We start from the raw sequence: 22,197 nt of genomic DNA, 5'->3' as shown, positions 1-22,197 counted from the left end.
TAGCGAGAGCAGATCCAGGTGCCATCTTGCCCAAGGTGAACTTTAGCTAATTATAATGGATCATACGCTCATTAGCATTGCGTTCAGGGAAAGTCTCCACCTTGTGCCCCCATGACAGTTCCGACAAAAGCCAAATAAGGACAAAAAACGCCTCCACCAACAGTAGGAGTGGTCAGCCAGGATCCCAGCCCGGGAATGCCTATGACACCACTGCTAAGCCTTGACTATTTGGTGCCCTCATTTTAGAAATAATAAATTCCTAAGCTGCTTTGTGCTTCGAGGCAGCTGCCTCCTCGGGGCCTGCCCACTCTCCCTTCTCCAGAGTGCACTGTCCATTAATAAACCCACCGCTCACATGGCTTATTCTGTACATCTCTGAATTCTTTCCTGTGATGAAAGCAAGAACCCCTGTCCAGGCTCAAACCAGGACCTCTTCCTTCAAACCTGTGGTATGTGGAGAGCACACGAGAGGTATTCAACAGGACTGGGCACAGGCAGGAAACGCAGTATTGGAACACCAGGAAGCCACCTGCTGGCTGTCAGGGCCCGGTGGGTCTCCCTTCTGTGGAGGCCGGCTCACAGAGAACCGTGCACAGGACACAGACGTGGGTACTTCAAAGGAAAACAAGTTTCCAGGCACTCGACTCCTTCCTATAATCGGTTTGCCTAAGAGTGTCCCTGTGAGGAGGGGCGAGTGTCTCATTCCCTCTGTCCCGTCCACAACCACCTGTCTTCCATCTTACCTCTCTCCCATCTAGAATCTTGCATTGCCCGGGGACTTGAATACGTCTAGGAGGTCAAACAAAGGAACGATTCAAAACGTGGCTGTCAGTCGTGTTGAGGACGTAAGTCACCTCAATGACTCAGTAACAAACTTGTTTATAGGTCAGGTGATGTCCAATTGTTTGCTTTCCACATAATGGGCGGAGAACTAGGGGATGAGTTGACAGCATGAATGGTAATTTTGTCGATAAATTAGTGTTACCTATATTCAGCCTGTAACTCCCAAGGACTTTGAAGAAGTGACTAACATTCCTATAATGAAGCCTTTTCTATTCCCATTGATTTATTAATGTGCACAAGGTTTCTTAGTGTTTACATCCATAAAAATGCAAAACAGAACGAGAATTGATATAGAATCTAATTTCATTCCCTCAATAAATTATACTTATCCATGGATATATGAACTATAAGTCCCATCTGTCTCATTAACAGATGCTTTTCCAACAAATCTTTACGTTTTATGTTAAACGATTATTTAGCAAAATGTTTTGTTTACATTGTTTGACCCGATTGTGTACTAAAAATCATTGCAGTGATAACTCAAACCAGAAGAAATTCTTTTTAAACACTTTCCGCTTTAGGATCAAATTGCTGCACAGTATAACAGGGTGAACAGTACAGGACAAGGAAACACAAAAGGTCACGTTAGGATGAGATTGTGGGGGGAAAGTGGAATGAAATAAGGAAAACTCCCATCTGTTAAAGAACTTGTTGTGTGTTGCTTTGAATAATAAAAGATGGTGATGAGTATCAAGTCACGGTCTGGATTCCGTCGGATCCTGGTAAAGAGGCCTATAACAATTTTAGTTTTACTTGTCAATATTGAGCATATGCTGGAAAATATATTACAACCATTTAAACTAACGATGAAAACATTTGATGTCAATGAAAAAATGAGCCAGAGGTCCCTTGGCCAGCCACGCTTTTAGAGAGACAACAGGCCAAAGTGAATGAAGACTGCTGGGCCTGAGGGCTAGATGAAGCCCAGGGCCAAGGCGAGACCCACGCTGGATCTTGGGTTCAGCACTGACTAGCCGTGTGCTTGGGCAGGTGATTCAGCTCCCTGGGGGACAGTCCCTCGTGTGTGAAATGGCTGCACTTTCAAGCAGGTTGGCGATACTTCTGCAAGGAAATATAGTTCAGAGTAGCAGCTCTGGAAGCAGACCTGGCTTGAGTACTTGCCCAGGTGGGATAGCCAGAACGTGGATCGAATCCCACCTCCCCCACTATGTCACCTTGGGCAGGTGTGTCCTCTTTGTGCCTCTGTTTCCCTTTCTGTAAACAACAGTGGCACCTCTCCCGAGGGGTTGCTGGGAGGAAGTTTGTGGGCCGGTGCCTGGTACAGGGGAAGCAGTGCCCTGAGAATCAGCTGTCATGAAAGCACCTCCCTCCAGCACTCACACGGTGGCACCCTTTCCTGAGCCCCTGGTCCCGGGACACAGGAGCCTGAATTCGCAGTGGCGGTGGCACCGTCCCTTTGTTCTCACTTATTTTAAGAGCCTTTTCACGCCTGCTGCAGCATGCCCATCCCGAGCCTCCCCCAGCCGCCCTGCACAGGAAGTGCTTACCGTCTTCACAGCACCCTGGGACTCTTGCCAGGGACTCGGTCCCCCCACGCAGAGGCTGTGAGGAAGTGGTGCTAGAAATCAGCTTCACGACTCAGATGGATGGAGAGATGTAAAGTAAAAATTTCCATGCCTCTCCTTGAACCCGCTCCCTACAGAGTCTAATTTTGGGTGCACGGTCACACGGCTGTCCTCTGGGCTCCAAGGAGACGGTTCCTGAACCCTGCTTTCCCCCACACTGAGCCCATGGCATGAGAAGCCCATGGGATGTTTGCTTCTAGCAAAGGCTGTGGGAATATTGGCATTTGTGAGGCTCGAGTTTGAGGACGTCTACCCCACATAAACCGTATCTATCTTCCAGAAATGATGCTGGTCCTACTTAAGAAACTCAGCCCAACACCTGCCACCATCCACAGCCTTATTCTTATGTTTCAAAATTGTTTCTTGGTAATCTGACTGAGGAGGTGGGATATGAGCCAAGATGGTTGCCCTGATGGACCTCTCCCCCACACCGGTGGTCATGGTATGAATGGTGATTTATTTATCAAAAGACAGCATCTTTAATAAAAACCAGATGTTACCTCGCGCTAAGCAGCCCCCCTCTTCCTATTAAGTGTGAGGTGGGAGGCGGGTAGTGGTGGACTTGGCCATCTTAGGGGTCTTTATTCAAATGTCAAGAGGTCGAAGAACATGGAGTGCCATGGCTCCAGATAATGACCACTGGCCATCTGGAGTAAACCGGAGGTCATTTGAAAGGAATGTCCTGTGGACCAGTACCACGCCAGCCCCAAAGGCCAGTCAGTCACCCACGTGATCTCTTGGGCCCTCTCCTGGAGCAGGAGCGTGGAGCGCTGTCCCTACTGTCCCCAGAGCAGAGCCCTGCTCCCTGACTCACCTCTCTGTGCCAGGGGCCTGCTGTGGGGTAAGGGATGCAGAACAGAGAACAGGCACGGACAGAGGGTGAGGTCCCCACACAGGTGTCTTCTGGCACAGGGTCAACGGGGCGGGAGGCTTGAGCTGCTCTCATGTTGGCTTCTTTAGGAAGAATTCCTCAAACGTGCCATGTGCAGCGCTGGGACATAACATCGAAACAGAGCGCTGCCCCCAAGAACCCTGTCTACTGGGACGTAGGTGGGGAAGGCGGTGTTGGCTGTGCCTGTGACAAGGGCTAACACAGATGCTATTGTCACACAGAAGGGGCGACTAGCCATGTCTTAGGAGAGCAGGGAAGGCTCCTTGGAGGAGGTGTTGCTGAGTTGGTCCCAGAGAGTGGAGAGGAATTCTCCTAGCAAAGAGGGGCAGGCAGGTGGTTCTGACCAGCATGTGGGAAGGTGAATGGGGTCGGTAGGGGTCATGGAGGGCCTTGTTGGGTAGACAGTGTGTGTGTGTGTGGGGGGGTTCTTCCCAGGCAGAGGCAACGTCCTGGGCAAAGGCCCAGGGGTACAAGGGCGTATGACACATTTGAGGAGTTTCAGAGCACAGCCCAGAAGAGCTGCTGCCTCTGGGTTCTGTATATGGGGAGGGATGAGGTGGGAGGAGTTCCCATGTCAGTCCTAGGGGAAGTGGGAGCCACGGAAGGATTTAAGTGGAGGAGGGAGTTCTGCCATCAGGTGGGTTGGGAAGGCCACTCCAGTGACAGAACTTGGAGGCCTGATATTGGCTGGAGGCCCTGAGCCACGTGCTGGCTGAGAATTCATGGGCAGGGAGGATTTGAGAGGCCCTGGGTGGCAGATGTGGGGAGAGGGTGCAGGCCTGGGAAGGCGCCAGGCCAGAAACCCTCCGGCTCTGGTGGGCAGCAGAAGCACCAGACCACGCCTAGGGTTGGGCATAGAATTTGCATTGCTAACAGGCTCCCGGGTGGCGCTGCTGCTGCTGGTCAGGGGCCACGCTCAGAACCAGAGCTCCAGGTGGGGCTCAGGAGGCAGGGCGCATTCCTGAGACACTGAGTTTAGGGGTGTGAGGTGCAGGACTGAATGGGAAGTCATGTAGCTGCAGTGAAACGGGGCTGTTAGGCCCCTCGTGACTGGGAGCTACTCTGCAGTGGCTGACTGTGACCCTGTCCTTGTGTCTGATTACCCCTCCAGGTGGCGTGTCCCTGAGCTTCCTGGTGTTGGTGACAGGCTGCACCTCCGTGGGCAGAATTCCAGAGGCGGAAATCTACAAAATCACCGCCATCGACTTTTACCCTCTCCAGGAAGAGGCGAAGGACGAGGACCGGCTCGCCGCCCTGAGGAAAATCCTCAACTCAGGGGTCTTCTACTTCTCGTGGCCCAACGACGGCTCGCACTTCGACCTCACCGTCCGGGCACAGAAGCAGGGAGATGACAGCTATGAGTGGGGGAACGCCTTCTTTTGGTGAGGCCCTAGTCCCTGCATCTCCTGCCCCCCTGGCCACGCGCAGGGCGAGCTCTGCTTGGCCCCTGTGTCCTTCATCTCCACTCTGCATCCCCTGGGTCCCCTGGAGAGCAGCACCCGTGCCTGCTCGCTGTCTGCACAGTGAGAAGAAGACTAACCTACATTCCCCACCCCTGGGGCCAGGGAGGCTGTTCATGTAGGTTTAGTAACGAAAATCTGGGGCAGAAGTAAAGAGTTGAGAGCCAGCCTCCAGCAGGCACCTTCTAAGTACCTGGGCCTGTGCTCGGGGCTTCTGCTCTCGCAATCCTGGTCACGCCTGGCAGACAGATGTGGCAGGCACTGTTCTAAGTTCTCATCAGCCTCATAGGGGTCTGTGAGGTGGCGTCTGTGGTTACCGTTTTACAGGTCAGGAGACTGAGGCGCCAAGATCCCAAACGAGCCCCAGCAGTGGAGAAACTGAGTCACCCTGCCAAGGTGATGTACAGAGCGTGATAAGCATGTCCTGAAGCCCCCAGACAAAGGTGACTGGATGTCCCTATACATGTAGAGTCATCTGGGCGCTCCTTCGTGGACTGAGCTAGGTGTGAACGATCCTATAAATATGTAAGTTATTTATTGCCCTTGTTGGGTCCTGGGGGTAGTGACCCCGATGAATCCTGTGCAAGGGGGGCAGTGATGAACACCCACTGGTGCCCAGGCCTGGGTTGCCAGTGGTGCCGTTCCCCTCAGAGTTCCCAGAGGTGTGAGAGCGAGTCAGAAGCAAGTGATGAAAAGCCTGCTGTAGAAATTGTTCCACGACACCTCATATAATGGGATGTTCGTAGAATTCCAGTGTTGGCCTTTGGGGCTCCCCCAGTCTCCCAACCCTCAGGCAGGATCGGTGAGGCTCATTTACAGCCTTTATTTGTGACCCCTCCCATGGCCCAGAGGGAGTCAAAGGTCCCCATCACAAGATACATGTTCTTTCCTTGGTGCTTTCGAACCGCCCCCCTGCCCCCCGTCCCGCATTCCCCAGGACACTCCTGACTTCCGTTTGAAGGAAGGGGGGCTTCACCTATCCGTCCATGTGTCCCAGTGCTCCTCACCCCGGATCCTCTCAGGTTCTCGGGTTTTGCGTTTTTTGGGCGGTAACGTGCTCAGACTTTAACACACGTGAATGTCCTGCTGAGCTTGTTAAGATACAGATCTCATTCAGCAGGTCCACACGGCCCAAGCCTCAGCATCTCTAGCCCGGTGAGGATGGTGCCACCCTTGCTGCCGGTTCCGGGACCAATCGCTGAGTAGCAGGTCCAGGGGATGGTGCTTCTGGGAATCACTGGTTCCACTTTGCAGGGACCAGCTGGGACCTGTGCCCCTAACGGTAGCGGAGCTTAAGGACTGAGGGGTCTTGGTGCTAAGGCTACGGAGCCATGCGAGCAGAGGCAAGAGGTCTTCGATTGCTGACATTCCTTGGAAACATCGCAAGCCCGGAGGGGACACCTGGGGACTCTGGATGACCCAGCACCTATGTAACTGCCCTCCCCAGGCCTCCTCCTGCCAGCTCTGTGGCTGGAGATTCAAGGCACAAAAAACAGGAAGACAAAGCAGGGATTCCCTAAGTGGAGGCTGAGAGGGGTTTGGGAAGGGGAAGCCCCAATTGGACACCAGACTCTCTCTTGAGCTGAGAGGAGACGCTGGAGGGTGCCAGGCTGCTGGGCTGTCCGCACCCCAGGGTGAGGTGTTTGGACTCAGGGGGGAACCCACGGACTGACCCCAATCGAGTTGGCCCCGGCCGAGTGGTCATAGGCTTGACTGCCTAAAGCCATCATTTGGGGTGCCCTATTTTAGGTGTGGACCCACATCTCGAGTTAGATGGGGTCAGCGCTGAATGTGGCTGCTGAAGAAGGGAACGTGTCCAGCAGGGTGAAGTCATTTTCCCGGGCTGGTTATCGACCCCATGGAAAAGTACTTCCCTGTGCAAACAAGGCCTGGGAGGAAACTCAGAGCTCTTTCCCTTTCTAGATTGGCTCTCTTCCTCTGAGAATATGAGCCCTCCTCCCACAGAGGGTCAGGCAAAGTATGACTACCAGCAGGGTTTATTCGGAGTTGCCCATTTGGTGAAAGGCTCCTTCTTCTGACTCCTGGTGACTTGGTGGTGACCACAGCTGTGTGGCTGGAAGACTCCAGGACAGTCTAGAGCAGGGGTGTCCAAACTTTTCTCAGCGTTTTTCACCACGGGCCATATGCGGTAAAGTACACAAACAGCCGGCCACTCACTCGAGGTGAAGTACGTATTGCCTCACCTGGTTTATTTAAGTAAACTAAATATATTTTTGTAATTTGCTGCGGGCCAATTAACAATGATTGTGGGCCGCAGTTGGCCCTCAGGCCACAGTTTGGACACCCCTGCTCTAGAGGCTTTGTCTCGGTGCCGTGTGCAGATTTAATACATTTGTTACTAAGGCTCATTTAGCATCTGAATTTTAGACAGGGATGCAAAAGAGGGAAACACGTTTTTGTAGAGTAGTCTTCACGATGATCCTTTTTCCCGCAAACAAGCACTGTGGCTCTGAGAGCTCAGAAGGGGGTCCCACGCGGCCACTCTGCGAAGGCGTCTCAGCACTCCGGTGGCACTGGCCCTGCTCACAGTGGGGGAGGCCCAGAGCTGGGGGCTGCGACTTTTGGAGAAGCCACCTGAGGTGTCAGGGCTCACAACACACTTCTCCAGAAAGGAGAAAATGCTTCTGTCTTTGAGGAAGTCTCAAGGGCAGGACTAGTGCTGCCTTTTTTAAACAAATAGGGCATTGTGATCTAGATTTACTCAATACCCTGTAAGAGAGTCCCCTTGAGGGTTCCTGCCTCCCAGGGAGCCGAGCGCGTGAGGGGCCTCAGCACCGCTCAGGGCCCCTGGCTGTGCCTCGTGGAGCCCAGAGGCAGCCCGGGGTGTCCCGGTGTCCATGCAGCCCCTCCGAGCCCTCACTTCTCAGAGCGGCCACTTGCTGAGCTCGAGTGAGTGTTGAGAGGCTGAGTGACTGAGAGACGGTAGGAAGACATAGTACGTCTAATTAGGATGCAGCTGCCCATTTTACAGGTGCAGCAGTAAAGGTAGGGCCTTCATTAAGAGAGGTGCAGGCCGGCTGGGCTGGGAGAACACAGGCTCCCAGCTCCATGCGGCCGCTTCCTGGCTCTGTGACCTAGGGCAAGTACACATTTCACTTTGCTGTGCCTCAGTTTCCTTATCTGTAAAATGGGGTGAGTGATAATACCTGTCACGTAGCATTGTTAATCCATCCCAAAGCATTTAGAATGGTGCTGGGAAACTCAATAAGTGTTGGCTGTTATCCCATCATTATCATACTGGACACCAGGGGTCTCCAGAGGCCCAGAACAATCCGCCAGGTATAGCGATACTGGAACTTTTGTTTTAGTTTCATCTCCTCTTTCTTTATTTGGGATTGCTTTGTAATTCATCTCCTGGGGTACGTATATAATTTTAAAAGCATGCATATATTTAATATTTTTATCATTTATCATTATTAATCACAAAACGTATGGTAATTTATTTACTGGTGAGATTTCTGATATAAAAATATGGAGACCACAGGTCTAAACGGAAGCTCCTCTGAAATTCCCTGAACGGCATGCTTGGCTCCCATCCGCTGATACTGACGGCGGTAGTGGCTTTGGAGAGGACACCTTGCCCTTTCCTACTGTGTCTCAGTGGCCCTGCTTGGGGTCTCTCAGAAGCCCGGGACTGTCCCTAGTGCAGAGTTCACGGGAGCTGCGCGCATTCCCCCCACACTGAGAGGGCATGCTGGCCCCACAGGTGTCTCCTCCCTGCTTGCTTTGGGCACCGCGTTTCCTGGAGGATGTGAGGTGACCTGAGTCGCGGTGGGGTCCGTTTTGCAGGAACCAGCTGTTGCACCTGCCCCTGAGGCAGCACCAGGTGAGCTGCTGTGACTGGCTGCTGAAGGTCATCTGCGGGGTGGTGGCCATCCGCACGGTGTACGCCTCGCACAAGCAGGCCAAGGCCTGCCTCATTTCCCGCATCAGCTGCGCTCGCGCGGGCGCTCGCTTCCACACTCGCGGCGTGAACGACGATGGGCACGTGTCCAACTTCGTGGAGACGGAGCAGGTCAGTGCAGCCGGTCCTGGCCCCGGGGGTTCAGAGTGGTGCCGCCCACACAGACATGTGTGTGTCGGGGCTCATTTGAGGCAACTTCTGCTGAGCGCGGCCACTTACTCTGCAGGCCTTGGGGCTCCACCTGCAAATGGAGCCTCTGCTTCGCATGGTGTCTCTTCTCTGACTCACGTCTCAGGCTGGAAAAGGACTGGTTACCTGTGGTATTTTCAGCTGAAAAGAAGCAGGACTTTTTGCTATGATCATGAAGGGTGACAGTTTTTTAGAGAGCAGTCCCCGGATGAACCATAAGGCTTGAAAATCTTTTTAGGCAAAAGTAAGTAGATTGATAAGGGGAGGGCGAGAGAAGAAACGGTTCTTTTTCATCCTAAATCAGCTGAGGCTTCATCCTAGATGCCAGTCTTAGCACCTGGGCGTTGTGAATGAAGTCTGCGTGTGGAACAGCCGTTGCGCTCAGCTCCCATGGGCTGTGACCATCTGCTTCATTTCTCACTGATTTGTTTTCTAAACTCTGTCCTCATTCCCAGAGATGCTGTCTTACTTTTTTCACTCTCTCACTTGCCATCTGGAGGATAATGCCACTGTGCAGACGAACAGGTGGGATACATTATAAGAAGAGCAAGCCCTGTGAAAGGCACAGGTGCCGTGTGGCCATGGGTGTCAGGCCGCGCACACCTGTGTTTACTTAGTGGCGATGTGGCTTTGCACCTCCTCCTTACTAGTGCAGCTGTGCGGGGTGGGTGGCGGTTTCCTGGAGGACTGTGGCCAATTCTGCACAGATTAAGCACCTGCTTTCTGTGTGCGAGCGGCACCTGCGTGGACTTTCAGACGTGCAGGGTGAGCAGGGGCCACCTGGCTCGGATGCTGACCGGAAGGACCGTGGCACAGCAGGGCCTGTGACGTCTGCTCACCCTGTCTGTTCCCCTGGGTACAGACGAGGCAGGTAAATAAATATCTGATTAAAAATGACACGGAGATCGCTTCTCGGCCTTTTGGCTAAGATCAAGTGTAAAAATGACACGGAGAGAAAATGCGGCCCCCAAATGGCGGCTGCCTGCTTTTTTCTCTTATCTGCACGATGAAAATGACTTCGTTTTGTTGTCATGATCCACCTTCATTATTACTTTCCATCCCAATCCCATCCTCGTGTCGTTACCCTTGGCATCATCCAGTTATCCAACAAATGTTTATTATTTATTACCTTGTCACGCGGGGCGGCCTGCGGGGTCTCTGCTCCCGCTCCCCACACAAGAACGCAGGATGTGGTGAGGCCGAAAAGGAACACCCACGGAGCCACGGGAGTCACACCACTATACTCTCGCTGGCGGCGTTCGCCTCTGCAATCCACCGTGCTAACTGCCATCCGCGCTTGCCAGCCAGCCACCATCTTCTTGCTAGCTCCCCACTTTCTGCTAGCGTAGCCACAGCATTTATATTAGTGGCCAATGGCTCCCTGGTTACAGCTGACGGCCAACTAGCCACAGCTGATGGCCATCCAATCACAGTTGATGGCCATTTACTACCTGAGGAAGCACCTTTCCACGTGAGGCCGAGAGCCTGGAAACTGCACTCCCGGCTCTGTCCCCACACACCTGCTGTGGGCTTGGTGCTGTGCTGGGAACTGGGGGCCAGTGGAGCAAAGCCTGTTGGTACAAATCAAATTACCAGAGCCCTGGAACCTGGTAACTGAATCAGGTTCTAGAGGTTTTATCAGGCGTCAGCCTCCGCCTGGCTCTCCATCCAGCCCTCAGGCCGACGGTCCCTGGTCTGCTCCTCTTGTTTGGTGCTCTCTGGATTTTTGAATTTCAACCAGTTTTTAAAAATTCTGGTCTTGTCTACTGTATCTTATCAAGTAAGTCATTGGAAAATCAACTGCCCTCCATATCACCATTCTTTGTTTTAACTGAAGATGTAAGAGGGCAGAATAGTTCCTCAGGCAGCTGTAACAAACGGGCAACTTACACAACTGAAGTTTATGCTCTCAAACAGTTCTGGACACCGGAAGTTCACAATCCAGGTGTCGCCTGGCCAGGCTCCCTCTGAAGGCACTGAGGGAGGACCCCTTCCAGCTCCTGGTGGCCCCGCTGTGGCAGCGTCCCCCCACTCTGCCTCCTTCTCCCTGTGTTCTCTCCCTTTCTTAGAAGGACACCAGTCTTGTTGGATCAGGGCCCTCCCTACTCCACTATGGCCCCATCTTGACTAATGACATCTGCTGTGACTATTTCCAAATAAGGTCATGTTCCGAGGTGCTGGGTATTAGGACTTCAACACATCTTTTTGGAGGACACAATCCAACCCACAACAAGGAACTGTTCCGAGGTGAAAGGGCTATGCTTTAAATGCAGCAAGTGTAGCTTTATGAAAAGTCTGTATTGTCTTTGCTTTCCTCATTTTCCTACAGACTAGGGTTGAGGCCTTTGCTCTGGTTATTTCATCTCCATGTGCCTGCTGACTTGCGTTGGTCTCCAGTGTGCCCAGAGGCAGGCTCCTTGTCCCCTCTTGCACCTTGTAGACAGCTCAGCAAAGCCTGAGAAATACAGATGGCCTGGCCCTCCGGCTACCTACATGACCTCCACATGCCTCCCTTCTTGGGGTCGGGGAGGGATTTCTTGGTTCCTGCAGCCTTTGTGGCCTTCCTACTTTGTGTTTTCCCTCCCTTTTCCTCCGCTGGGTTCTGGATCAGATGGGGCTGCTCTCTCTTTGAAGCCCTCACCCCAACCTTGCTCCCAGGAGCAGCAGACGAGCTGACAGGCGGCCGGACCCCTACCCCCATGGGTTGTCCACCCACAGATGCAATCGGCTGGGAAGATGGCCCCCACCTGGGACCAAGAGATAGCAACTTAACCCTGCGGTGATTTCCTTTTCACTAGACACATAGCCAAGCAGGAGGGTCGTGGCCTTGCACCCAAAGCAGTTCTTTGTGGGGCACGTACATTTCGCGCCACTGCGTCTCGGATGAGTCACGCCATCAGAGAGCCCCCAACAGTGTGACCACCAGGGCATGTGGGAGAGAAGGCGACTCCTGGGGGAGGGCAGGAGTCAGTTCCCAGATCCGATTCCAGGGGTGTCCTTATTGGCAACACAGGAGCAAGCCCTGGGTCCCTAAGCCGAGCTTGACTTTGAGCTGCCCATCGGGACGCAGCAGGAACGGTACAGACAGCTGGCCTGGCAGGCAGGGAGCATGCCCCCTGGGCGTGCCTCTCACAGGCAGTGCTCAGCGGCCAGACAGCTGCCTGGAGAGACAGAAAAGAGCGGAGCACGAGAGGAGGGGAGGGGATCTGTGCAACAGGAGGCCCGTGCCAAGTGGGGAAGCGTGGAGGGAGAGGATGTCCCCGCTAGAACGGAGGAGAGCCTGAAGGCGGGCGCTTCCTTTGGAAATCGTCCCTCAGCGGGCTCCCAGGGGTACAGGTGGGCCCCAGCGCGCCAGATGAGATCAGCCCCACTCCAGCAGGATCCACCGCAGGTGCAGGTCTCCTTTTCTAAAATGTTTACAGAGGCAGGATGAGCAGAGATGGCTGAAGGGGTGCAAATGCTCCCAGAGGAAGAAGAACCTCGTGTCGCTCCCACTTGCTCTCTGGGGGCCACTTGCTCTGTGGAATCATGGGATGGTTTTGTTATGCACGTTGTAGCAAGAGACGTGCTTAGGTTGATCTAAGTTGTTTTATTTTTTTAAACACAAAAATGTTCTCTAAGTGGAATATATACCCATGTTTCTGCCATTGGTAAGCCGTGCGGCAGCTACGCCTTCCCCTCCTGGCCACCTGCCAATGAAGGTACTTCGTTTTGTTTTGTTTTGTTTCAATTACAGTTGATATTCAATATTAGTTTCAAGTGTGCAGCATAGTGGTTAGACATTTATATACCTTACAAAGTGACCCCCCCCCCGTAAATCTAGTACCCACCTGACACCATACATAGTTATTAGCATAGTATTGACTATATTCTCTGTACTGTACTTTATATCCCTGTGACTATTTTGTAACTGCCAATTTGTATTTCTTAATCCCTTCCCCTTTTTCACCCATCCCCTAGTCCCCCTCCCGCTTGACAACCGCCAGTTCTCTGTATCTGTGAGTCTGTTTCTGTTTTGTTTACTGCACTAGATGCCACATATAAATGAGAGCATAGGATAATCCAGGATTGGAGCCCGGGGCGGATTTTCAGCCTGCAGGCGTTTGCTGCGCTCCAGGAAGTGTGGACGCACAGGGAGCGTGAGGGAAACCTGCCCGTTCAGGCTGCGGTGATCTGATGGGATCACAGGAACCCCACGTGTCCTGCTCCCTTGAGTTTGTGGAGCCATGGCTGTGAGCCCCTGGGTGGGGTGTTGTCACGGGGCAGTGTGCCTGGCTTATGATGAAAGAGCAGATTGTGCATTGATTGCATCCTGAGACCTTCAGATCAAGGTGATTCAGTGGGCAGGGTGGGGTTGATTCCTTCAGGGAGCGGCGGTGTTGCCTGCTTCGTGACCTGACATTTGAAGAAGTGGCAGCCTTTGAAATTCAGTCTCCTTGCCCAAAGGTAGCAGGCAGCATCTTTGAGGGAACTGGCTCTGAGCCCACAAAGGGAAGGAGCCTCGGCTGGGGCAGCTCGGCCCTCTTGGTGGTTACCTGCCGGTCACCTCTGGCCTGGGCTCCCTGCTATGGAGATGAGACTCTTCGGGCCCACGCACTTTGCCATTTGGGAGTGGGAGTCTTGTAATAAATGCAGGAAGGTGACTGAGGAATTGCCGCTCCGTCATCATTCTCAAACAAACGACCGGACTATACAGGGAGCAGATTGGTTCCCGGATGAGGGCCTGTCAGTAGGCAGCCGTGCTTCTCCTGAATTCAGTGCTCAGGGAGCCAGAAAAGGGAGCTGCTTTTGGCCCCGTCCACTTCCACCTTGCTTTACCATTGTCTCTGGGAGGGATGATCAGTGTTTACCCTCGAAAGCAGGCTGTATGTGTGTGCATGTTGGTGTGTGGGGGGGGGTATGTGCATGCATGTGTGTGCGTACACTTGTATGTGTGTGGCTTGTGCATTTGTATTTCTGTGTGTGTGTGTGTGTGTGTGCGCGCGCACGTGGCTGTACACGGCATGTCAGTGTTCCTGGGAGGAAGCCTCGAGTCATATCTGGTGGGCTTGTTCTGTGGCCGTGACTCAGGATGCAGGAAAACAAAACCAGCAAAGTCCCCTCAGTCTACCTACGAAAAGAAAAAGTAAATATTTGGCTGTTGAAGATAAGGCTGATTAATCCAGGGGGTTAGGATGACTGCATGTCCTCCCAGGAATGCAGACTGGAAAGAACTGGTTTGTAAACACCTCGTCTGGGACTAGAAGTTTAGTAAAAAGCCTTTCAGGTAAAAGTGAATACACTCAGTCGTGAGTCTTCCTGCTTTGTCCCTTTCTCCTTATGGTTGTGGGGTTTCTGCTCCCAGCACTCTGCGAAAGAGCTTGCTCAGAGTTGCCAAGGCCAGGAGGTCCCGGGCTGGTGTGTCCTGGCCACTACACGGTGACGCTCTGCTCTGCATCACACTCCAGCCTCTTATCTGTGTGTCCGTCTTTCCACAGCCTGCACCCTGGGCCCCCGGGGCAGTAACCCCTGCCCAACCTCTCTCTGTCCTCTGAGGGGCCTCCTCTACGCTCGTGGGACAAAGCTTTCCTGGCCTGAAGAGCTTCCCTCATTTACTCCTCCCTGTGTGACCAGGTGACATTAAATCCATTGAGAGAGAGAAACTGAGGCCAAACGTGGTTAAGGCATGTTCCCAGGGTCATTGTTGGGCAAACAGGAGTGGGACCCAGATTGGTGTTGTCCCAGAGCCCACGTGCTGATGTGCTTTCACTCTCCATCCTGCGTCTCCTGCCACAAGGACCCCAGATGCTCTCTATTAAGGTTACAGCTGTGAGGTGAGGCGTCGAATCTCCCACTAGTGTAAGACCCGTGTTCTTTTACCCAGAAAGGAAAGCACAGTCATTCCATCACTAGTGTTTGATGATCCGCTTTGTCCTATCACCTTGGAAACAAAGAAGGTGGTCCTGATGAGAGGATGGGTCACAGAACCAGAGTATTTTTGTGCGGGAGGGAAGAATGGAAAAATTTGGAGGCATCTTTGTTCTTGCCCCAGGGGTGGGGTCTGGAGTGCTTGGGTGGCTGGCGGTGTTTTCTGAAGCTGGTTCAAGAGGACCAAGGACTAATGCTGCAAGTAACGCTATTAGCTGGTGTTCACGGAAGTGAAGGTAATGGTTCCATAGCTTAAATCAGACCCTGGGCACTGTTAAGAGTTGCCTTCATAGAGAAATGCTGGCTGAGCTGGTTTCTTTCTCAGCAGTCCGGACTATGCAGCTCACACGCGCTGCTCAGTGGTTTGTCTCACGCTCACTGTAGCCGGCTATGACTGTAATAGTTTAAACAACCTGCGACTTTCTTGCATATGGGTCAGTAGAAGAACGGAGGGTAGCCAAGTTTCTGGTCATCGATATCTAGAAACAGACAGCAAGTTCTTAACCCAGTGTGTTTTTCCCATTGGAGATGGAGGGATAGAATGTCAGCTCAACGCTGTAGCTACTGGGCGCGTGTAATTCCTGCAGTCCAGGGAGCCTGCGGGTCTAATGTTCAGGTCCTCCACTGCAGAATTACTAATGCATGTGCGATCTGAGCGTGATCTAGCCGCACGGAAAGCTACCCTGTAAGGGAGCAGGCTGGTAAGAAGTGGAAAGGACCAGCGGCATCGCCCGGGCCGGCCCTGCCAGGCCAGGGTAGAGTTACGCAGATAAAGGGCAGTGCATCTGAGAACGGCCTCAGCCTGCCCTGGTGAAGCTCAGGACTGCACTGTTTGTCCTTCTAAAACTCCCTTACACGGCAGCGTCAGTGAGGACCTGCAGGCAGAAGAGGAGTTGGTACTCTCTGGAATAACTGGGCACGGGGAGAAGATAGTAAGAGTCTCTGATGTGTAAGTATCACCTGCTTTCTGTGCAGCTGCTGTCACACTGGAAGTTGGTGGAAGTCATGTTGCATGTGTTGACTTAGTGGCATGTTCAAGAACACAGTGGCAGAGGGCCAGGACCAACCACAAGTTCAAGTTGACTCTTGACATGTGTTGTCGAGTACAGGACTGACTGGTGCTGTCAGCGGCACCTTTTGACTGTAGCTCGTTCATTTCATTCATTCCTTCCTTTTCCACTTGCTCTCTGCTGCGCAGCTAGTTGACAAGGTGAAAACAGAAAGTCTACCTTAAATCCCAGAGCACATTAGCTTCCATTCCTAAAATCGGGTGGGGAGCACTGCTGGGCTTTTCAGGGAGCTCAGTAAGGTCCTGCGAGTTCCCGCCGGCGGCCGCAGCCTTTGTGGAGGCTGGTCTGCAGCCAGCATGCCCGCCAGTGCACTGGGCTGGGCCAGGTCTGCCTGGGGGTCACAGAGTGGCCCAGTCCGCGTGCAAGAGACGCCCAGAGCCTGAAGTCCGCTGTCTGCCCTTCGTTCCGGTGTCGGGTCTCAGGCGGCCGGATCCCGTTACCGGCCCAAGACATTCGATTTCACTGAAGAATACTTTCCCTTTATGTTTCCTTGTGGTGCAGACGATTTACATCGATGATGGCGTGTCGTCTTTTGTCCAGATCAGAGGTTCGGTCCCGCTGTTTTGGGAGCAGCCAGGGCTCCAGGTGGGTAATTAAACACAAAAAGCACGTGCTCGTGTGTTATTGTCCACACTGCCTTCTCTTCTGCACAGCTGTGGCTTCTTGTCACCATGTTTCTCGCATGGCCCAGTTTCTGGCCTTTCTCCTAACCCGCGTGGATGGAGCTGAGCTGTCAGAGTGTGCCCTTGGGAGTGTGTGTGCACATGTGTGCGTGTGTCTGCTGTTGTGTACAGAAACGTAATTGTGCGTAATTTTCTGACCGTGAGTTCACTGTTGACTCAAGTGACGTGGGAAGGTGTCTGCTGATAAGTGAACCGAATCGTGTAGTTGAGTAGAATTACCTGAAGTTAGAGCCCACGGTCACTGTGTTGACAAGGTGGCTAAACATGTGTTCTGAGCGTTGTGGCTGTTGTGAGGCGTTGAAAGGGCCTCAGGGCCATGCATGCGGCACGTTTGGCGTGTGGAGGTGCCTGTTGGGGCCACGTGAGACTTGCACAGAGCTTTCCCATGATTTCTAAAAATACACCTTGCTGCCCCAAACAGGGCTCTGGCCGGTGCCAGAGGCACTTGGCGTTCTGTCTGCTGGGAAGAGTTCAGGTTGTGGTGCTGTGTTCCAAGAACACATTTGTCGTTAATGGACTGGCTGCCTCGTTCAGTGAGTTCCTCCCCAGGAGGGTCACTGGCTGAGTGACTTCAGCTTGCCCGGCACTCGTCCCAGTCGTCCTCCCTGGCCTGTGGGGACGTTGGTGCACTGGGTCTGCTGGGCCTCTGTCACTTCGGCTCTTCTTGCCCAGAACTCCGTGTGACAGCCGTTGGGTTGTCAGCCGGTGACTGAAGAGGCTCAGGGCCATCTGCCAGGTTCTTGGGGTGTGTGACATGCTGGGTCTTTCTGGCCCTTGCCGAGAGCCAGGGTCAGCCCCAGACGCTCCTCACGATTGTCGTCACGTCGGTGGTGATAATGAACCATGTCAGCTCTCAGAGTGAGATGTATGGGTGAGTGTCTCATTTGGGCTCCGAGTTCTGTGTATGTGTGTGTGTGTGGCGGGGGGTGGAAGCTTTATTAATAGTCAGTCCTTCCATTCGAAAGGAATGGTTAAGATGTATGAGGGCAGCTGGTGGCATTATGTGGTAGCAGACAGAAGCCCCCCCGAGGATGATTATAACGTGGAAAATTTCCTCCGAAGCGTCTCCCCAAAGAGTGTGTGTTTGTTGAGATATAATTTACATGCCATAAATTTCACCCATGTAAAGCGTACAATTCAGTGGTTTTTGGTGCATTCACAGAGTTGTGTAACCATCACCATAATCTAATTTTAGAGCACTTTCATCACGGCTAAGAAACCCTGTCCCTATTAGCAGCCATTTCCTTCCAAGTATCCTTGAGGCCTAAGGAACTGTTCATCTACTTTTTGTCTCTAGAGACTGGTCCATTCTGGACAGTCCAAAAGGGTTTTTGAAACATGGTTTTCTTTAGGTTTGGAGTTTCCTTCTGAAACTTGTAGAACTATGTCTTAAAAAAAAAAAAAGACAAAGAGAAAATGAGTGGAGTACAAAAAGGGAAACAAAGAGACCAAGTCACGTTTCACATAAAAACTTGTAAGAAATCCACAAACTTGGGGGATGTTCATGATGGATTCTTAGAACTTGGGAAGGACGCTCTGAAATTCATCCATCTCACCCCCTCGCCCAGTTCAGGGTCCCTCTCCTGGGATCCCGGAGAGGCTAACCTCCAGACGCTGAGCTCCAAGCCACGGCTTGGGCCAGGATTTGGGATGGCTGCGGCGATGAGCCAGTCCCTCCTCACTGTGCACTCTGTGGCCCGGTTATACAGCCCCAGGGTACGTGTGATGCCTCAGAACTTCAAGGAGTCTCGTGGTTCTCCCTTTCTCCATTTTGTCTTCTCCAGGGCCTTGCAGCTGCTTACTTTGGTCATCCTCAGTCATATTTCTAGGACTCTCCACATTCTGGTCTCCCTCTTCTAAAAACAAAGCAAAACTTGTTTGTCGTTCCCTCTTCAATTCTGGTCTGTATTGTTGCCCTCCCTCTGCGCAGTCTAACCTGCCGTGGTACAACTGTCCATCAGTCTGACACGGGCAGTATCCGTGGGACCTGGTGGCTCGCTTTTCAGCAGCTGTAACACCTTTGGGATCATAACACTTGAGCTTCTTCAACGCTTCCATGGTTCCTTCAAAATACGTTTCAAAAGGCTTTGTGTTCATGAATCTTATTAAGGATTTGCTAACCCTTGGGTCTGATACCCATGTGTACCCTCCAACTACATCCGTCCATCATCAAAGAAAGATTAGGTCGTCTTCATCGGGGACCAGCAGAGCAGCTTTCAATGATGGTCTATGGTCTCTCCCCATGAGCTATATAAATAGCAAGCCTGAGGATTGATTCTGGTGGTGGTTTCCAGTTTTGAACTCTTTCCCTTCCTTCTTCACTTAGGTTCGATTTGGTTTTCTAAGGGCAAATGTTTTTGGATGAATAGCTTGCATTTTTAAGTTGCAATGTTCCATCCTCTTGGGGCTGCCCCAGGGAACCTAGGGGCCCTGCAGGGATGGGGGCTGGGGGGGAGGGGATGGGCAGAGAGGACTGTGGGATGACTATTTGTCAGCGAGTTTTCACAGGAAATGTACCTTTATTAGAAACTCCTAGATCCTGAGGCCATTTCTAGCAACAATGTGCCTTTAACAATTTCATCATGAACCATGTAAATAGGTGGTACCGTTTATAAATAGCCACATTGAAATTTTACCCTTAAAGCTAACTGCCGTCCTGGTGTAGTTAGTTATAGAGTATACAGAGGGTGCCACAAAAATGTATATACATTTTAAGAAAGAAAAAAACTGTATTAAAATTGTAATACTCAAGATATACCGACAACAAAGACAAATACAAGTCACGTTTGACTTCTGCAATGACAAGCGGGGCTCGAAGTGGTTACTGTCAGTGTCATTTTAATCCAGTTTTTTCCTTTCTTCAAATGTGTACACATTCTTTGGGCATCCTCCGTATTTTGTGTATTCTGTTAGTCTGCTGAATATTTGCCCCCCTCCCCCCCGTCACTTGAGAGTCTTCCTCCTGGTAAGAGGCACATCACACGTGTCTTGCAAAGTTGAGTTAGGCCCGTGTTTTGAAGCCTCAGAGGACTGAAGGGGCTGCGGGAGGATGGGAAGCCCATGAGTCCCTGCGCAGCCCCACCTTGTCCGTTCTCGCCTCCGCCCTGTCAGAGACTGCTAGCCGAGCTCTTGGATGCTTGCTGCTGTCTCTGCTCATGGGTGTGTTGCTGCCTTTCTTCGTTCCAAAATGTGCGCTGGCTTGTAGAACCACAGTTTCAAAAATAAGGAAGAGGTCAGGGTGAGGGGGAAAAAGCACTTGGAGTGAAAATGAACTGAAGCCAAGATAAAGTTGCACACCCCTTTCGGGCCGTGGGTCTTGCCTGCACAAAGGTCCTGAGCTTACAGCAACCCCCACAAAAACAAGGTGGCTTGTCACCTGATTCAGAGATTAAACTTGGAAGTTATGTGGACCTGGGTTCCAATCCAAGTGTGTGGTTCCCACTTAGAAACCATATACTTTTGAAAAGTTCTTATCTCAAAAAAAAAAAAAAAAGCCCAGAAGTTAGCTTTGCTAAGCCTCAGTTTACTCTTCTGTAAAGTGGGATTAATGATAACCTCAAAAGGGTATAGAAAAGAATTACATATAATGTAGATTAGAATTTAGCACAGTATCTAGAACGTAGAAAGCACTCAGAATGGTAGCTATTAATATTATGAATTACATAAGTTATAACATCTAGGAGACAAAAGCACAGTGGCATTAGGAGACGCTGACTGTTTACATCTGGAAAGTGGAAGAAGAGTTTCTGCCTAAGCCTCTGCAAGGACACTGTGAGGAGCGGTGACCGCGTCCTTGCGTCTCCTCATATGCAGCCCCAAGGCAAGTCTCCTAGGCTGCCCCATGTCCCAGCCCTCACAGGTACCCCGTCCCACAGAGGCTCTTCTGTGGGTGCATGCGTATGGACCCTGCCTTCAGATACAGCCTTTGGGGAGGAGGGGACAGGACATGACTGCGTTGTGTGAATAGAGCCCCTGAGAAAGGCAGCTGTGGGGAGGGTCAGCTCACCCAGGCTGCGGGGCGGGGTCTGAGCTGACTTGGGAGGGATAGGCTGGAATCCCAGACACGGAGCGCAGGCCTTGCAGAAGGCACCAAGATGCAGAGGTCCCGGCACTTGCAGAGAAGTGAGCTGCCTGGCTGCCTGCAGTGGCAGGCATGGGGCATGGCGGGAGGTGAGCCTGGGGAGGCAGGCAAGAGCGTGCATGTTCTGCTAAGGAGGTTACATTCCCCGCCAGGAGCCGCTAAAGGAGTGGTACCCAAACTCAGCTCCAGATTAGAATCACCAGGCAGCTTAAAACTTCTGATACTCGGTATGCCATGCCAATTAAATTACAATGTTGGGGGTGGGAGCCAGGCATCAGTGCTTTCTGAATACCCCTCGCTGACCTCAATGTTCAGGAAGACTCGGGTATGCTTATAAACCAGTTGCCTGAAGGCCAGGAGGGAGAGTTCTGATTTGGAGCATTAGCCCGTTGCTGTGGTATAAAGACTCCCATCACGGCCAATTTCCAGCTACCAACTTGACGTCCCTGAACTGGGAAAAGCTGGGAAAAGATGTTCAGGCCATGGGCTTGTGAGCTGGTAGGGGCTGGCTACCACCGGACCACAGCACTGAGGGTTTCCCGGCGTGGGCGACATGATTACGCATAAGTGGGATAGGTTTTCGTTTGGAGGGAGAAGACTGAAGGTGAAGACACCAGGTGGGACAGTTTCGGCTTCCAGGGGAGAGATGCCCCTAGGGGAGGGGCTCTGGGTGCCAGGAGAGTCACAGACGCCCTTTGTGATGTGGTTATGGGACTCTCTCAAATGCTGGTGTAGACTCTGCTCTAACTAACCCAGCCAGGCATTCTGGAGACGGTGGTTATTCTCGTGGCCAGCTAACTCCCTAGGTCTGTGGTGTATAGGATTGAACTGGTGATTTCAGAGACCAGATGGGAGTGATTGTCCAGGTGTCCGCCTGGGCAGGGGGAGGGTGTGGGGGACGGAGGAGGGGACAGTGCACAGTTCCAGTGTGCTGGTGCCCACAGTGGCTTCATTCCAGCCCCTGACTGAAGCACCTTCTTGAGGCTTCAGACACATGGTGGCTTCAGGACTCGGTGACCGCCAAGAGAACAGATGCAGGTCAGGGTTACAGGGGGACAGAGGAAGAGGCAGAGCCCAGGGTGGGGGGAGGCAGGGCGTGAGGCCTACGGCAGCCAGACTAAAGGGATGAGGGAGGAAGGGTGCCCTCCCGAGAGAATGTCTGCCCAGGGTCCTGTCCACTTGAGGAGGTGAAGGGATGCAGCCTGAGGCCCTGGTCTGAGGAAGCAGCCGTGGGTGGGCTAAGCCTGGTCACAGAGGACACTGTGGCTGTGCAGGCGCGAACATGGCACCCTCAGCTGCTCGTTTCCTACTGCTGTGGCCCTCACAGGCTTTGCAACCTGAGCAGCAGGGGATGGGGGAGAAGGTGAGTAAGTCGAAACCAGCGCTTCTCGTACTTTAATGCTTTAGAGCATGTGTGTGCACGCACGCACACACGCACATGCAGGAATCACAGGGAAGGCTTGTTAAGACAGATTTCTGGCCCCTCCTGTAGAGGTCTGAGGTGGGGCCCACGAATTTGCGTTTCTCACAGGATTTCCTGGAATGCGAAGGCTGCTGGTCC

General features: G+C 52.4%; 1 protein-coding gene across 6 annotated transcripts in view; it reads left to right on the top strand.

Moving 5' to 3' along the window:
• The window catches only part of SYNJ2 (synaptojanin 2), a 95,776-nt gene that overhangs the window by 30,632 nt on the left and 42,947 nt on the right, over positions 1-22,197 (top strand). For 4 of the 6 annotated variants that reach the window (XM_081031197.1, XM_081031196.1, XM_081031200.1 and 1 more), the window contains exons 3-5: positions 4,433-4,703; positions 8,592-8,817; positions 16,374-16,457. In XM_081031197.1, the coding sequence (XP_080887323.1) occupies positions 4,433-4,703; positions 8,592-8,817; positions 16,374-16,457 (581 nt within the window). Of the gene's footprint in view, positions 1-4,432; positions 4,704-5,143; positions 5,307-8,591; positions 8,818-16,373; positions 16,458-22,197 lie in introns of those variants that run through there. The other 2 variants (XM_081031198.1, XM_081031201.1) reach the window with 2 other exon arrangements.

Source organism: Rhinolophus hipposideros, assembly GCF_964194185.1.
Source record: "Rhinolophus hipposideros genome assembly, chromosome: 3".
Lineage (NCBI taxonomy): Eukaryota > Metazoa > Chordata > Mammalia > Chiroptera > Rhinolophidae > Rhinolophus > Rhinolophus hipposideros.
The sequence above is the reverse complement of the archived record's forward strand: the minus strand, read 5'-3'. Positions and strand labels throughout refer to the sequence as shown.